The sequence below is a fragment of the Misgurnus anguillicaudatus genome, chromosome 6, assembly GCF_027580225.2.
Source record: "Misgurnus anguillicaudatus chromosome 6, ASM2758022v2, whole genome shotgun sequence".
In the NCBI taxonomy this organism is placed as follows: domain Eukaryota; kingdom Metazoa; phylum Chordata; class Actinopteri; order Cypriniformes; family Cobitidae; genus Misgurnus; species Misgurnus anguillicaudatus.
In genome coordinates, this window is record NC_073342.2 from 27,232,501 (window position 1) to 27,251,272 (window position 18,772).

Sequence of the window (18,772 nt, forward strand, 5' to 3'; positions counted from 1 at the left end):
GGAAGCACACACATGAGATTTCTCTGTGGGTACTCCTGGTGAAGGCAAAAGTTCACTCACCCATTTCCTCTGGCCAGCTTATGTTTCAGGGCTGCATTCTTGTCTCGTTCATGATCCCTCATCAACTCTTAACTTAAAGATGTTCACATTTATATAGTTATCAGGACATATAATTAGAACGTTAAATGACAACACTTGCATGCTATTAGAAAAATTGATGCTATTTTGCATTGAATAACAGATGCAGATGCTAAATTTGGTATAGCGGGTGCCGTGCTATTTTTGCTGTGTTTGTATAGACTAATGTGAGCAGTATGCAAATGACCTGTATAGACAAAATAGCCTAAGAACTTACTGTACTGCATACATCGCATGTGCATAGTATTAAATTCCCACAATGCAACTCACTTGACTTGCTCTTCCTTTTCATTGCAGCCATGATTTTACTGTCATTTTTTTTGTCAGAATGCAAAGTGAAATGGTTAACTTCTAGACAAGTAGACACCACTGCTTTAAACATTTAATGCAATGTGATGAAGTTTTGTGTTAAAGGGACTGTAAGTAGGATTTTAAGTGTTTTATTAATCAAAATCAATGTCTTTTTCCGTGTCAATTGATCTCTGCCAGTGATCTGACTTTTCTTTGTAAGCTTAGAATTTCTTCTCTTTACTTACATTGAACGGGTAAGTCCAAGAAGGCTTCCATGTCGTTCCGCCGTATTGATAAACTATAATAGCAGAGAGGGACAAAAAGCACTAGCCTACCCCCACTGTATTGGATAAACAGCTGTGACAATAGTCTTTGATCAGTATAAGCACGGGGTTTATTTTTAATCGTACACAATAATAATAATAATAAGAATAAGAATATTAATAATATAAATAATAATAAAAATAATAATAAAAACACAAATACCCAACACATACCACCAATCCAAACTTCTGTGCCAAATTACTACTTATACTTCTAAGCTAAGGTGGTGCATTAAAAGAAGGGTGCGGTGCATATCTGAAGGATTTTTTATCAAATAAATCCAGGCTTGATATCAGTATTCTTCAAAAAAAAAAAAAAAGTATTACCTTGCATTCATGACCAAACTAAATGTTTATTTATTTTTGTATGATATAGTTTATATAATTTTCCAAATAATTCCCATAAATTCCCATAAACTTCCTTTAAATTTCCATTGTAGAATATTAAAAAAATTCCCCAAATGATGTTCCCATGTAAAGTTTCTGGAAATGTAACGGAAACGTTTTGCCCCTCTTCATGTGTTGAGTATTATTGCTTCTGGTTTGTGCCTTTTAATTCACAAAATTCATACAAAGTATGTTATCTCCCAAAAACTTTTTTGTCACATCCATAACGCATGCATGTTTCCCTCACACACATTTATTATATACATTAGATACTGTATAATATAATAAATGAATAATATATACTAATAAATACCTTTCCATTTGTATGTGTGTATGGTTCCAGGAAAGTTTGTAATCGAATATGTCCAGCGTAAGGTGAGCAGGAGGGGTCCCTTAATGTGTTTCCCATCTGATTCCCTTTGCATGCTCCCCGCTACTATAAATAATTCTGATTAGGTTTAAGTGGAATTAATGCACTTTATCGTCAGAACAGTCACTGTTATTGTGAGAGAATAGACATCAATTACTACACATGTCTTGATTTTTAATATAAATATCTAAGACTTCTTAAATTGAGATACATTTACTTGATAAGCAAAGTGACCTAAGATTTTAAGTCTTGTTTACTGAAAAATATTAAAGGGGCCATGGCATGAAAATTTGACTTGTTCCATGTTTAAGTGCTATGATTGGGTCCCCAGTGCTTCTATCAACCTAGAAAATGTGAAAAAGATCAACCCAGTAACTTAGTTTTGGTAAACCATTCTCTACAAGCACATGAAAAAATAGGTAGTTGAAATTTGGCTCTCCTTATGATGTCATAAGGAGCTCTTATTATAATAATACCACCCCTTAATCCGCACTATCCAACCACAGCACTGCCATTTAGTGCAGAGAAAAGCACAATTGAGTTTTAATTGCAACAAACCACCATCATTGTGATCAGTGTTTGAATTTCATCAGCTCATTTGCCTTTTAAAGGACACACCCAAAACGGCACATTTTTGCACATTTTGAGCTAAAACTTCACATATGTGCTCTGGGGACACCAAAGATTTATTTGACATCTTCAAAAAGTCTTGTGCCATGGCCCCTTTAAACAGGTTTATGGACTGTAAAGAATCATTGTAGTTATGCAGCTGTTTGCCAACTTACTGTAGATTTAAAAGTATGTTATTTACTGGCAACAGTTTGTTCAAAGTTAAATAAACATTACAGAATAAAATTATAAATTAACATCTTAATTTCTTACAGATTTTGCTTCCCAGAATGCTTTGCATGAGGCTGTTATTTTATAGTTTTATTCTGTAGAGATAAAGACATGTTCATGTTTAATCTTCATTTAACCTTAAACAAACTGTTCAAACTAATAAATAACACAAATGTATATCTATAGTAAGTAACTGGCAACCCGATAATACTGCAATTTAAACAGAAATTTGCTTAAAACTAAAAATATCTGCCATTGGGAAAAATCAATTTAATTCTAGTTTTAACTTATTTCAATATACCCAATTTAAGTTTATTTCTCTTACCCCATTGGCAGATCTTCTTTTTTAACTTGTTTTAAGTATTAACCTCTTGATTTTCATAATTTATTTCAATAAATATCTTAAGCCACTTTGCTCACCAAGTAAATGTCTCTATCTCAATTTAATTGATATTTTTACTAAAAAAACAGACAATACTACAGTACGTAAGACATTTATTTTTTGCAATGTAACTACACAGAAAAAAACAAAGGCTGGATTTACTTAAAAATATAGCATAATTTTTGCATCAATTTTTAAAAGTATGCATTACATGGAATTGTAAGCAATTTATGCAATTACTTAAAATTTCAAACAAAACTTACTTAAAAAAGTGGATGCAAAAATCATGCAATATATTTTTAAGTAAATCCAGCGTATTATTATTTTTTACAGTGTATTTCTGCGGACACAAGCTAACACGCAGTATAGACATATGATCATTGGATGGTCCATAGATGCTGCCTACCTCTACAAATGTCTTTTTAAAATAACACAGGATGGAAATTTCAACACGCTATCAGATAGTTTACAGAGAATCTCCCTTCAAACACCACGGGGATCTAATGTCTCTGATGTATCTGTTTGCATTTAACACATTAGTACATGTGTTCATCTCATGCCTATGCCACTTCAACATTTAAAGAAAAAGACATTACATTTTACCAAGTTCTCTTAATCAATACCTCAATATTTAAATTTTGTAATTATTTCTTCTTAATATTGATTTTGGGTGTAATGTAACCTTGACAAGTTTCCGAGACTTATCCACATACAAGTACAGTCGAAACAGTGGATTCCTACGGTAACAAAATGTAAACTTTATTACAGATTGACATATCTATTTTTCAGATTTACAGAAGATAAAAAGTTGAACGGCACTGATGTATGCATACTGATGATTGGCTTGAGACACCTGAAGTCTAAGGTAAAAAAACGATGTAAAGTTGCTCAGCATGGGACATTTCAGCATATCCGTCATAGCATGATTTTAAATATAAAATACAAGCAAACGATGCTCCAAAACTCTATCACCAATTGTCTCCAAAAAGTGCTCAAATGAAAAGAGCATCAAAAATCCAATAGATTAAGACATTGTGCTGGGGAGTAAGACATATTTTCTTTCAGATTTGATATGTTTGACCTGAGAAACCTGCAGTTACAGTAAACATTCACAATCACAGTGAGGATTAAGAGGACATTCCCAGTAGGCCACAAGTATCAGGTTATACCGATCGAGTTCTCTCGCTGCACTGTTGAGTCATGCGGTCTCAATTGTGATTTGGTGTTTTACACACGGACTGACAATTCGAGGTTTCTTGTCAAGGCACAAGAGATTCAATAGTGAATGAAAGTAGCAGCACTATTGTACTATTATAATTCGACATTACAAGATTCATTTGAATGTTATCCAATGCTGCATAAACCAGAACACAACGTAGTTTTACGATGTCCTCCTTTGGGAAAAAATCTGGAAGCATTATCCCAAATGATTTAGTAATGGTAAGATTCAGCTTAATAAAAACTACCAACAATATAATTTGATAAAAATGTGAGCTCAAAATATACAAATGTCCACAGTATTCAAAGTATATGTAATGTTGTCATATTGTCTGAATGATCACGTTTAGTCTGAATCAAAATGCTAATTCTACTTTGACACATTGTAATTTGATCGCTACTTATGATATATAAATACTGGTATTATGTGATAATTGTAGAAAGCTAAACAAATCAACATAATATCAAAAAATCATTATGAAACAATTCTTTTAAATTAGTGTGTGGCATTAAAGCTAAGACTGTACAGATATGATTTGTTTGCAAATGGCTCAACTTTTTCATTGCCAAAAATGATTGTGCTGTATTTGCTAAAAACCCTTCATTTCAGTTTCCATCAGTAAGTGCTTCTTGTAATTTCACTCATTTTATACATAAAAAACACCATGAAAAGTTGAGGTACAATTAAAACATTACAAAGCTATACCAAATGTTCATTAAAGTTCAAGTAAAAACCCGTCCGAGTTGAGTTTTTTGTCTCTTGATTCAACTGTAGCGCAACGGTTTTTCCTTGCTGTCTATATTTGCTGATACGATTTAGCATTTTTTCCGATTGTTTGGTCGTCTTCATCATAAAATTCCACTGATTGCGTTAAGAAAAAAAGTGTTCGAGTTCCAGCTCCAGGTCATGAGAGTTGGAAACCGTGAAAGTGTGGGAGGCCGTAAGAATTGATCAAGTGTAAACCACAGCGTTCCAAGGATAAAGCCAAGAAGCTCATGATTAACAAAACAAAACTGGAGAGAAAAACAGGAGAGATGTAAAAATCGTGAGAAAATATAAATCACTTTGATTTTTAAAGTGCAAATGTAAAATCATCTTCTATCTACTCTCAATTCACCTTGAGACACAGATAATGGTCTTTGTGGAAAGTGCAATTGCAGAAGTGAAATGGTACGAAAATGTGATAATTAATCCTCAGGATCTCCGTCGTACGAAAACCGGCACGTCCCCGAGGCCAACTGGGTAACTTTCCAGAAACGTCCCTCCGTCAAACACTTGAGCATTTTTTGTGTCCTGCCACTGAAAATCACTTACGGGCAGGTAAATATCTCTTCGTAAAGCTGTTTTTTCAGTCACCGGTGCAACAAGAACCTGGAAAAGCAGGAGAACTAGCATTAATTTGGGTATAAATCCATGGAGAGGATTCTTAAAGCAGTGGTCTCCAACAGGGTGCCAGTGGAGTCTATGAGGTGCCCGCCAAAGCACATGCTATCAATTTTAATATTTATTTATTACATATTTTTCATATTAGCTTGGCTTATATGTTAACATTTTAAACAATGATAAAACATATCAACAAGTAAAATACAATGTTGGGGGTAACGCATTACAAGTAACGTGCATTACGTAATAATATTACCTTTTTGAAGTAATGAGTAAAGTAACGCATTACTTTTTAAATGTACACATTAATATTTTAGTTACTTTTTCAAAAAAGTAATGCAAGTTACTTTATTAGTTTAATGATTTTGATTAAAAAAATATGTACTGAATTAAACTAAACGTAGTCACGTTATGCACTATGCGTACACGCCTGTGTGGGAACCGTTTGAGTCAGAAACTGAGATGGCAGGCCAAAGCTCGACATTTTTGTGATGAAATGTGCAATTTCTGAGTGCAGAACTTTTCAGTCATAAAAAACACTTGCAACCTGAAAGAGATCAAACCTCAGCCAAAAAAAGTAACGCAAAAGTAACTAAAAAGTAATGTAAGCATTACTTTCCATGAAAAGTAACTAAGTAACGCAATTAGTTACTTTTTTTGAGAGTAACTTAATATTGTAATGCATTACTTTTAAAAGTAACTTTCCCCAGCACTTGTAAAATAACATAAAATCAAGTAAAAAAAAAAGTTTTGAGTAGACTATATAAACAAGTAGCCCTCCAAATTGTTTTATCCATTGTGGTAGCCCTTGGAGGTTGGAGACCCCTGATGGAAATTATTTGATTTTAAGCCTATAACAAAGCAAATATTTAGATGTAGTAACTGAGGGACAACCTTCCAATCTCTCTGATGAAGCCAATACAGAAGTGACTTAAACTGCAATTCATCGACGGGCCGCTAGAGGCTCCAAAAGGGAGTCAATACCCGATAGACCTCCATGTTAAAATGACCAACTTTACAGCAAAAAATCGTATTTTTTCAGCCTGGTATGAAAAGTGTTTTTGGTCTATATAGCTAATTTTGCCCTTCATGACAACTGTGAGGGGGTTGAATTTTTTTGTTACTCATCCGTTTAAATTATACTAAGCCTTAAAGTTCTGCGTAATTAAGGGCGTGGCCACTTGAGTGACGGGTAAACTGCCACTGCTGTCACTACCATCGAGCTAGGCGGGTGTGGTTTCAGCAACCAGCCACCTAAGCTCCACCCACGTCCCGCCTCTTTACCCATTTTCCTTTATCCGCAAGTGACGCGTTGCTAAGATGGTGACGGCAAGCCCTGCAAACTATTGGCTTCTAAAAACCTCTGGTGACGTCACGGACCCTAAGTCCACATTTTTTACAGTCTATGGGGGTAGTAACCAAAATGTTGTAGGTTTGAACTCTTTGCCAGAGGTTAACATCTTATTCAACAACAATCCCCATCTTATTATAGGTAGTAAGGAATACAGTTAGGAACTCCAGATTAGGAAAGGGTTAGGATACTTCAGAAACATGTTCTGGGGTGCGTTTCGATTAGAAACGGTACAAAGTAACTCGTTGCTGAACGACCATAGTACGATGCATCGTTGGAGAAACAAACTACCTTGTCAGGACTGTTTCCCGAAAGCATAGTAACTTTGTCGCAGTACATTCGTCTGTGACATGTTGGTTTAACAACATAGTTGATGATGTCACATGAGAGGTGAAGTACAAATTAATCTGTGCAAATCGATTTAATGTCAGATTATTGCTGTAAATAACATATATTGCATCGGAAGACGTGATTTAGTTATCTGTTGTTTATTTTCAAGATATTTAATTCACGCGCAAGTTCCCTCTTACGTCACTCCTCCCAGGGATTCCCCAGGGTCTTAAAGCTCGTAGGCGCGCACATGCGCAGTTTTCAAATGCAGCACTTTCATTCTGTTTACAAATTTAAAGACGTAAAATAAAATTGTAATATATTTAGAATGATGGATATAGACTGTACTACATGATCAACGTAAGTCTACATATTGATAATAACAAGGAACGATGCTTCAAACGACAGGTGAAGAGCTGTCATTCCAACGACACAAGTTAGCAATGCAATTTGCGAGTGTTTGTTTGAACGATGGTTTCAGGAAACACCAAATCGTTGTACGATGTTAGTAACGATGGAACTTAAGATGTTCATTGGCTAATGATGCTTTTGGGAAACGCACCCCTGTTTAGTGAAAAGGTAACTAAGTATTTTCAATCATCAATCATGGTAACCCTTGCCATAGGTTACTCCATACTTTGGTAAAATTATAACATTGCTTATGTCATACCTTTCCTTGAAGTAGCTTACCTCATCTCCTATAAGGAACTCATCATCAATGGTGAATGTAATTGGGTCGTCTGGGTTAATCCACCATAGTGGTCTGTAGATGGGGGTTCCATTAGTTTGCCATTCGTCTGCATATTTCAGTATCAGAGGAACTACAAAGTCATGGTGCTTGGAAATGTAGAGTCTGGTGATGTTTAGGACCTAGGCGAAAGTCAGAACGATTAGAAATGCTTAATAAAAGTTCTATGAAAAGAGCCATGTGAGGTTTTGGCGTTATTGTTCAACACTGTTCTCATCTAACATTCCTTGAGAGGTCACATCCTTCAGTTAACATCCGACCAGTCTCTGGTGATGGAAACAAAGCAAAACCACATTCATAAAAATGTATCCTCTAGATGAAAAAAAGAAACATTTCATGAGATCAATTTTGAAAAACTGCCCGAGTTCAACCTAATTTCGAATGGAGAAAACAGGCTTGTGGCTTCCATTCTTATTTTCCTCCTATTTAGACTCAACATAGTCATTGATTTAACAGTCTCTAATGGGTTGCGGATAATCACACACACATAGTGCCTGCTTCAGATGCCAAAAACTTATCAAGAGTGGAAAATAAAGGCCAGTAAAGCCTTTGAACGGGATCGACACATTTATTCTTAATGCTAATATTATTTGATTTGAGAGGATTAAGAATTTTCAGGTAATCGCAAAATCAAAACCATGAATGTTCTTATAACGTTAATTGTTTCAATACAAGTAGTACAGCTCTAGATTTATGCTAAATTGGATGGAACTTGCACGTATACCTATAGTACTTGTGTTTATAAACTTAAAACTGACCACTACCTATTTTAGACTATAAATTCAACCATATTTCAACCTTTCCGAAGAAAATGTGAGTTGTGCTTGACTTTGCAAATCTATCTCACCACCACTATGCTAAAAACTTCATCTTACAACGTATTTACTGGTTAGATGTAATTTCTGGAGTGTGATTTCTAGGGTGTTGCTAGTGTTTTTGGAGGTTGATAAGGTGTTGTGAAGCAGTGCCAGATAAATAGTCCAAGTCACTATGATGATCTGAACCTTTGTATACTTTTATGGCCCCTTTTCAATGTATTTTTTCCATTCATTAACAAACAATTGTATAGCTTGGAGAGGTAATAGCACACCCACTCAATCACACAATTATTATTCATGGTTGTAGCATTGTGGGAGTTTTGCACCAAAATTATGGGTGGAAAATATAACAACTTTGACCGCTAGTAATAGCGGTGTTTGCTTTACCAAGCACCGCTAATTATAAACGAAACCTTTAATTGTCTCTGGAAATGTTCTTTTCCTCTTATTTGGTGATTCATTATAATTTCTGCTGCAGTGGTTTTCATTATTATTGAGAGTCGTAAATTTGAAGGAGACGCTAATGCAGACCAGATGGACCCTTAACCACAGGTGACGTTGGGGAAAAGCCAAGCAATTACACCCTGAAACGCAAGAAAAATAACCACCTGAGGACTCTAAGGGCTTAAACATATCAATCCATGAGACAAGATATTTCGTCGTTTATTTAGAAAGTATTTCAAAGAGGGCATTCCCATGATGCTCCATGGTGTGAATGAATATTATATTTCTGATGTTATGTTTCTTCGCAATCCATGTTTTAACAAGGTCTGAGTTGTTTAAAAGACAGGTTTACATCAGTTTAGTGCAGTGTTTCTCAAACTTTTTCAGCCCAAGGACCACTTTATCTTCCATGTTTTTTCTGAGGACCACTTAACAGAATCCCACTCTAACACGCCCCCAAAAAACATCAAAATAGGAAGGATAAGCAAAATTTAAGTTTAATATGCACTAATAACTCTTTTTTTCAAACACAAATGCAATGAGAAATTGTTCTATGAATTTTATTTCATTTGAAAAAGTAAATGTGAAATGAGTTGCAGCTTAATATGAAAAATCTACTTAAATAAGTGACGAGTGTATAAACACCTAGTTTAGGTCATCTTTTGGCGGACCACTGGGGGGGTTTGGCAGACCACTAGTGGTCCGCGGACCACACTTTATGAATTACTGGTTTAGTGGGACACATACATTGGGTCGTGTACTGGAAGCCCATTGCAAGCCATGCCAATCTACATACAGTACATATATGTCACATTGACCTTTTTGGCTTGATACCCAATGCAGAGGGCAAGAATATAACAAAAAATGTATTTACTAAACAAGGCAAATTAGTGTAAAAGTGCGATTCCCAAAAGCAGATGGGACAAAACATTTCTGCGAGTGATTTACTGACAAGGCGCAGTTTAAAGAACACGCACTGTAAAAAATATGCAACAATTTTGTAAAATCAATTAAATCTTTTAATAAAAAAATTAGGTTAGATTATTTCAACTTGATTTTATAAGTTATGTCAACTTTTCACAAGCCAAAACTTAAAATAGTAGGTTGAATTTATTTGCTAATTTTTTTTAACTTTGCTGCATTTATTTTGATCTAATTTCCATAAAAAAACAGCAATTTAAGACATGCAAAAAAGGTAAAATTACCAGTAAATTGACAAGCACAAACCTTAGTAAATAATTGCAATGCGCGATTTATTGTTAATATTTTCCTCCCATTACTTTTGCGCCTAAAGGGAAACTCTTACAAATGCATATAAAATATTTGCAGTCGCAAAAACAAGGCGTCCATGCATTTTCATTTGCGTGTCCTATATCCTGACAGTATAGTTTTTAACAGCAAAATGGTAATTTGCACTGGTGCAAGTTGTTAATAAATCTTGCTTTTAGACCTAAATGGGTGCTGCAGTTTCAGCAGAATAATGTTTATATTTGTTAAATGTTTTACACTGCAAAAAATGATTTTCAAGAAAAAAATTCCCAGTATCTTTCTCTTGTTTTCAGCAAAAATATCAAAAGATTCTTAAATTAAGATGCTTTAACCACCAAACGAAATAAGTGTAGTTTTTAGACCAAAAATATCAAATTGAAGCGATCTTGTGCTTTAAACAAGCAGAAAAAATCTGCCAATGGGGTAAGAAAAAAAAAATCTTGAACATTTTTCTTAAACACCAAATTCAAGAAAAATTCGAAAGAAAATTTGCTTACCCCATTGGCAGATTTTTTTGCTTTTTTATGCACAATATCACTTAAATTTGATATTTTTGGTCTAAACACAAGAATTATTTTCTTGGGTCGTTTTGCTCATCAAGAAAAAGCATCTTAATTTAAGAATGTTTAGATATTTTTATATCTATATACTAAGAATTTTTTTCTTGAAAATCATTTTTTGCAGTGTAAATGCAAAATGCTTTGTCTCCAGTTACTTATAATCTTGATAGTTAGACTTGGAAAATTATTCTTGTATTCTATGTACAATACATATCATAACAATTAATCGCAACTAATCATTTGCAGAATAAATAAGTTTTTGTTTACATCATATATGTGTGTGTGTACTGTGTATAATAATTATAAACACATACACATTTATGTATAATTTTAAGATTTTTTATATATATATATATTAAGTATTTCTGTTTTTATATAATATAAATTAAATATTTAAAAAAAGTGTATATACACATAAATATATTCATGGATGTGTGTATTTAAATATACACAATTATTATACACATACTGTACACTGTAAAAAATGTCTGTAGAAATTACAGTATTACTAGGTATTACTGGCAACTAGCTGGCAGTAACTTACTGTAGATTTTACATTTATGTTATTTACTGGCAACGGTTTGTTCAATGTTAAATGAACTTGAAACATTTTCAGTCTTTATCTTCTACAGTAAGTTACAGACAACCAGCTGCAAAATTACAGCAATTTTTTACAGTGCATGCAATGCTATCTCACGAGAATTCATACATATTTTACGAGTTTGCTAATTCATATTAATTCATACGACCACATTCGTAAGTTTTTGTACGATTTGCCTTGACCTTTGTCACGTTGGGGTTAGGGGTTTGGTTTCGTTGTTTTTCTTTAATGAGAATCGTATGTTTTTGCACGATTAACTTGGTATGAATTCATACGAATTAGCCAACTCGTAAAATATGTACGAATTCTCGTGAGATCAGGCTCGCTAAACTGGTATCTGCTCTGGTGTCACTCACCCATTCCTTCTCAAAGGCCCATGGAGGTGTCTGGAAGCTGATGACAGGAAGGAAAGCCACAATCCCCAGCCAGCGGACAAAAAGCTCTTCGTCTTCAACCGCTTCGACAGAGAGTGATCCTCCTGTGTGACAGCGGTGAGTACCCCATTGTTTTGTAATATCATTTTCATGAACATGAACGCTATTTCCCCCAGTTGTCATAACCACAATGGGTTTGCATGTTTACTTTTTGAGTATTACAATATTACAATACAATATACAGTAAAATACATTAAATGTTATAATTATAGTATTGCAGTAATTAAACAATTATTTTTATGCATTACAATAAATCAACTAAGATTTAAAATGTATTAGTAAATGCTGTAGTATTGTAAATTGTTATTTTATGTTAGCTAATGCATTAACTAATGTTAAGAAATACCAACCCAGTCTCACGGAGTTGCGTATAAATAGCACAAAGTGTGAAAATCGTGCAATACATACGCCAAATTCCACTTTGGTGTACATATGATACGCCAGTCCTTCCCATTCACTTAAACGGCACATCTTTTTTGTTGCTTTATTTATTGGTTTCTAATTTTTTTTGTTGCTTTTTTACCATTTTTGTTTGAGTTGAGGGTTAGAACAACTTTTTGTTAGATAAAAATGACATCCTAACCCAAACCAAAATAAAACAATAAATAAAACGACAAAAAGGATGCGCCGTTTGGGTGAATGGGAGGGACTGACATATCGTGTGCACGCCGGGGTGGAGTTTGGCGTGTGTGTTGCACGATTTTCACACTTCGTGCTATTTATGCGCATCTACATGAGACTGGGTAGGAAAAACAAGAGGCCATGGCATGAAAATCTGACTTTTTTAAGTGCTATGATTTGGTCCCCAGTGCTTCTATCAACACACAGAAAATGTGAAAAAGATCAACCCAGTAACTTAGTTTTGGTAAACCATTCTCTACAAGCACATGAAAAATTCGGTCAAATGTGGCTCTCCTTATGATGTCATAAGGAGCTCTTATTATAATAATACCGCCCCTTAATCTGCACTATCCAATCACAGCACAGCCATTTAGTGCAGAGAGAAAGAGAGAGATAGAAATAATTGACAGCACAATTGAGTTTAAAGTGCAGCAAACCACCATCATTGTAATCAGTGTTTGCACTTTATCCGCTCATTTGCATTTTTTTTCTCATTGCACATTTTTGCTCACACCTACAAAGTGTCAATTTTAACATGTTGTAATAAATTATCTATTTTGAGCTAATAATTCACATGTGTACTCTGGGGACACCAAAGATTTATTTGACATCTTAAAAAAATATTGTGACATGTCCCCTTTAAATAAATGCATTGTAAATATTGTAAATAGTAGAAAGTGTCTCTGTTACTGAAAGGGATTAAAGGAGACAGTGGAGTGAATTATATCATGTTATCTATGTTATGCATCTTTGCAAAAGATTAAAGAAGTGCGTATAAGTGTGTGCATGTGTGTAGGCAGGTATTACCTACTGCATCAGGAATGAAGAAATTATATCCCAAAAGACTGTGATGCAGTAGGGATGGAATGATGCCCTTGAGGCCCGAGTAACTCCAGTCGGACTGCAGTGCACTCATATGGATGAACAGCGGCTTGTGGCTGGACCTGTGTAATGGAAATAGTGCGGTTCAAATGCAGTTCAGATCACCTTCAACATGTCTGTGATGGAGACGATTCCCATCATTGTAAATGGACACTTTGGCTTTGTTTACACCGTACACAATTCTGATTCGATGAAATCGGATCTGTTTGTTTTGACAAAAATCATTATCTGCTTTACGTCAGTTGCTGTAATGATGGGATAGCATTCGGTGAGAACCAAATGTACTTTTAGGACTAAATACAGTAGCTGTCTGTGTGGATGGAGGAACTGGAAATGTGTTGCTTGTTCAGTATTTTTTAGTGAGTTATTTCATTTACTATGTGCATATTGTATCGTGATGCAGACAAGATCATTTCTTGAGCCATACAAATTTGTGTTTGTGTTCATTACATATGGCAAAGATCAAATTTATGTTCCACGTCCGTCCAAAGTATTTTAATTGCTCCCAAAATAGTGATAGTAATAGTGTTGCAATTGGTGGCTGTGATTTTGACAAGTAGGATATGCACCTGGAACTAAAGCGTTGCCAAATAGTTGTCAAATTGTTGTCAAGTCCTAACCCTAACACTATCCATTAACTAAAATTAGAGAGAAGTGAGAGGTTGGTAAGTAGAGCTGTCACAGTAAACGTTATAGTGTAATACTGAGCTATTGAAGAGACAGCTGATGACAAGCAACCACATCAACCGTAATTCAAGTTTTTAATTTTTTCATGATGACGCTATGCTTATACACTTCATGCATGTGTATTAACTGTTTCATAAGAAAAATGGAAAAAGTAATTTAATTATTCTGCACTTTTTTCCACACATTGTAGTTTTAGAGAGAAAGAAAATCAAGACATAATGTAAGCTGGCTGTACAATCTAATATTAGCTCGTTCCAAAATAGTGATAAAATCTTTATAAATAAAATAATTATAATTATAATAATCATTCTCAAACGTAATTTATTCAATAGGAGGTTTTATGAAATATTTGAATACTATATTACTAAAAACTTATTTTTAATTTATGAATAATTAAATACAATTCAGTTGATATTTGGGGTTTTTATACGGTTAGTCGATTAACCCAAAAAATAATCGTCAGATTAATTGAAAAAAAAATCAGTCATCAAATAAATAAATAAATAAATAAATAAATAAATAAATAAATAAATAAATAAATAAATAAATTAATTAATTAATTAATTAATTAATTAATTAATTAATTAATTAATTTTAATATATTTATATATATATAAAAACGTAATAATAATACCGAAAACCTGGTCCGAATAAAAATACAATAATAATAATAATAATAATAATAATAATAATAAAAAAAACGTCCAATTAATTGAAAAAAGAAAAAACAAAGTAATAATAATAAAAAACGGTGAAATTAATAGAAAAATAAGAATCGTACTATTCATTGAAGTAAATAAATAATAACCGTTGTCCGATTAATCGTTTTTGGATTAAAATAATAAAATAAAAATTTATCTGCTTAAAGGATTAGTCCATTTTCTTAAAAAAAAAAAATCCAGATAATTCACCCACCACGACCATGTCATCCAAAATGTTAATGTCTTTCTTTGTTTAGTCGAGAAGAAATTATGTTTTTTGAGGAAAACATTCCAGTATTTTTCTCATTTTAATAGACTTTAATGGACCCCAACACTTAACAGTTTTAATGCAGTTTAAAATTGCAGTTTCAAAGAACTCTAAACGATTTCAAACGAATCTAGCGAAACGATTGTCATTTTTGGCAAGAAAAAAAAGCACTTTTAAACCACAACTTCTCACCTTCCTCCGGTCCTGTAATGCGCCAGTGCGACCTCACGCAAATGTCATCACGTCAAGAGGTCACGGATGACGTATCGAAACAACGTCCCAGTGTTTACAAGTGTGAAGAAAGAGGACCGTTCTAAAGTTGTATGTCAAATGATACTTATTAATGTCTTCGTGTCAGTTTATTGTTTAAAATGGTCCGCAAATGTGCGTTTCATATATGTAACACGTGACCTTTCCACGTCATTACGCAATTACGTGAGGTCACGCTGGCTCGTCACACAGCCGGAGGAAAAAGAGTTGTGGTTTAAAAGTGCATATTTTTTATTTTTCTTGCCAAAAATGACAATCGTTTCGCTAGATAAGACCCTCAAATGGGATCGTTTAGAGTCCTTTGAAACTGCTAAGTGTTGGGGTCCATTAAAGTCCACTAAAATGAGAAAAATCATGGAATGTTTTCCTCAAAAAACATAATTTCTTCTTGACTGAACAAAGAAAGACATCAACATTTTGGATGACATGGTGGTGAGTAAATTATCTGGATTTTTTTTTAAGAAAATGGACGAATCCTTAAATTGATCATGAAAAAACAATAATGATAGCCCACCCCTAACCCTCCTGCTAAACCCAACATCACAGGGGTGTAAGCAATTATACAAAAAAGTACAATTTTGTCATTAGCCATCTCGTAAAATACATGCAGATATAGCAGTGCTGCACCATGGAGCCACCCAAAATCAAAATTCCTGACTGTGTCAGCACCGCTGTCATTCTTTGCAAATCGCAAGAGGGATTTACAGTAACACGATACGGCATTCAATCCAATACCTTGTTCCTGAGGTCACAATAGTATTGTCCCCTATCCTTTCTGCCAGTTGAGCAAGGAGCCCAATGTACTCGTCCCCGACCAGCGCCAGAGGGGAGCGTAGTGCCTGTTCCTCAAAAGGGTTTCCCTCGCCGCCTTCCAGTATGACGTACTCCATACCCAAATGGCTATGCAAGATGTCTACATTGTCCAGAAACCAATGAGTGGCTTTTGGGTTGGTGATGTTGAGCTTCACACTGTATTTTCCTTTCCACTGGGTCAACAGAGGCACCTGAAAGACAAACAAATGAAAGATACTATTGCAGATGATTCGTGAAAAACATTTCAAGAGCAGACTGAGAAAAAATGAGTTTTTTTACCAGTCGACCCTGTGGACCCGACGGCAGGCTCAGCCAGTAATCTTCAATACCTTCTTGAATGGATGTTTGGAACTGCTGGGAGTCTACGCTCAGGTACGGGGAGAGGGTTATGGAAATGTTCAGAAGCTTTACAAAAGGGATGTCCCTGGTATGTCTCTCAGACGTCCTTTTCTTGCTATTGAGGTAGCTGTGGTCCTGAATAAAGACATTATGGGGCAAAAAGTTCATTTTTTATCTGATAAAGAGAGATTATTAAAGTATGTAATATAATATGGTATGAAACAGTCATGAATGTAAATGTAAAATCTACACTGACACAATCATGAACGAGTTTTTAAAGGGCACCTATTATGGCCTTTTTACAAGATGTAGGGTGAGCCCAGAATGTGTCTGTGAAGTTTCAGCTCAAAATATCCCACAGATCATTTATTATGTCCAAAATGCCCCTATTTGGGTGGGAGCAAAAACAAAGTTTTAATGTCTTTACCTTTAAATGCAAATAAGCTACAGCTCCTCACTTCCTTACAAACAGACAGCGAGCGCTTTCAGATCTGATTAATACAGTCTGAGACAATAGTATTTAGTGGACAGAGTACAACTTGCTGAGGGTGGAAACTATGGTAATGCAGGACTGTAAGTGGGCGGGGCTTTATCAATATGACCTCACATTGATAAGAGAATCAAAACGACATGTATAATGAGACCGCTTTATTAAAAAACAAGGAGTGGGTGGATTTTTTTCATCGTGGGGTGGTTGTGTTTACACACTGGTTGTGTTTACACAAAGTGGATTTTGCATAATAGGTGCCCACATTTCATTTAAAAATTTATTTATTTATTATTATTTTTTTATTTTCAACTTAAAAGAGGCATTGGGTTAAATTATCCCAGTTAAATTATGTTTTTATTTGACCCAACAAATTTTAAACAACCCGGCACGTTAAATTAACTCTTTCACCACCATTGACGATTAAGAAAAATTAAGAAAAAACAATTAAGAAAAAGTGTTCCCGTTGAATTTTTATGTTAATCTGCAATACCGCGATTATCCACTTCCCCAATTTATAAAAAAACTGAAGCCAAAACGTTTACTAATTTTAAACTGTTTTGATAATCGTTCTGAATCTGATCTCTAACAAAATTCCTTCACAAAAATGCAATTATTTCAGCTTTTTGCTAAAAAAAATATTTGTAAAGTTTATAAGAGTTTATAAGCAGAGAAAAATATAGATAGGATGAGAATTGTTTTTTCCCGTTTGTTTCATTTGATATATTTGTATGTTTATATATTTTTAAAAGAAAATGTTCCTGGAAGGCATTTTGTGAAAATCACAAAAAAATGCAGGCGGGCAACTTTTCAAAAAAATGGCTGTCGGGGAATGAGTTAATACAGCCCAACAGCTATATCGGTTCTTTTCTTTTTGACCCAACGCTGGGTTGAAAATAACAACCCAGGACGTAGGATCAAGAAAATGCTTGAATGTTTGAAAAAGAAAAAGTGTGATACATGTGCAGACTTGGCGTTCATGCCAACCGCGGTAGAGGCAGCAAGTGTGAGTGATTTACATGTTAAGACAAGGCAAAAAACTGTACTGTATTACAGCATTGACATTCATGTTCTGATAAGCCTTTTAAGTACTTAAGACATTGAGAACATTCTCTTCCTGGCAAAAAGGACCCAGCTTTATCCCTGTTTTTCTTTTTCACTTGCCTCTAATCTTTCTGGGGGAATTCAGATGTGGATAATAAAACCACCCGTAAAACGTTGTAAGTTCAGACATGCATACACATGCTTAGACAAAAATCTGATTTTAATCCATCAGGTGTGTCAAAATGAATCAATACAAAAAAACTGTCTGGAAAAACTAAAATAAAAAATGTGCAAAAACTGTGACTAATACTATAGGTGGCCAATATATATATATATATATTGTTATAACATAATGATTTACATGTTAAGTCAATGCAAAGATGCGAATAGGCATCCTGCGGCACGGTAGGTGTTAACTGTGCGGATGGTGCGTTGCGCGCGAATCTTTGCATAAATATTTTGGAATTCCAAATTTCTGTGACTGTATGAGAATAACAAATACACATAAATTATACATCAAAACTACATCATGTTCTCTTCATTTTGTTAATCTACAGTAGCACTGAACAAGCTTTCTGCTGCTGTCACAACTTTAAACAAGTTTCATTCTGTACACTTAAAGGAACATGCCCACATTTTGGGACTTTAGCTTATTAACCGTATCCCCCAGAGTTAGATAAGTCCATACATACCTTTCTCATCTCCGTGCGTGCTGTAATTCTGTCTGACGCAGCCCCCGCTAGCTTAGCTTAGCACAAAGACTGGAAGTGAA

The 18,772-nt window shown here is 34.5% G+C and overlaps 1 protein-coding gene across 5 annotated transcripts in view; it reads right to left on the reverse strand.

Annotated features, from left to right (window-relative positions):
* Positions 1-2,953: 2,953 nt before the first annotated feature.
* The window catches only part of LOC141349050 (SITS-binding protein), a 34,269-nt gene continuing 18,450 nt past the window's right edge, over positions 2,954-18,772 (reverse strand). The window contains exons 5-11 of one of the 5 annotated variants that reach the window (XR_012370102.1): positions 16,410-16,604; positions 16,053-16,321; positions 13,317-13,453; positions 11,811-11,932; positions 7,705-7,884; positions 5,068-5,321; positions 2,956-4,963 (exon numbers count right to left, since the gene is read on the reverse strand). Coding sequence is in view for 4 of the 5 variants with exons in the window: in XM_073868862.1 (XP_073724963.1) it covers positions 5,145-5,321; positions 7,705-7,884; positions 11,811-11,932; positions 13,317-13,453; positions 16,053-16,321; positions 16,410-16,604 (1,080 nt within the window). In the remaining variant the exon portion in view is untranslated. Of the gene's footprint in view, positions 5,322-7,704; positions 8,029-11,810; positions 11,933-13,316; positions 13,454-16,052; positions 16,322-16,409; positions 16,605-18,772 lie in introns of those variants that run through there. The other 4 variants (XM_073868862.1, XM_073868864.1, XM_073868863.1 and 1 more) reach the window with 4 other exon arrangements.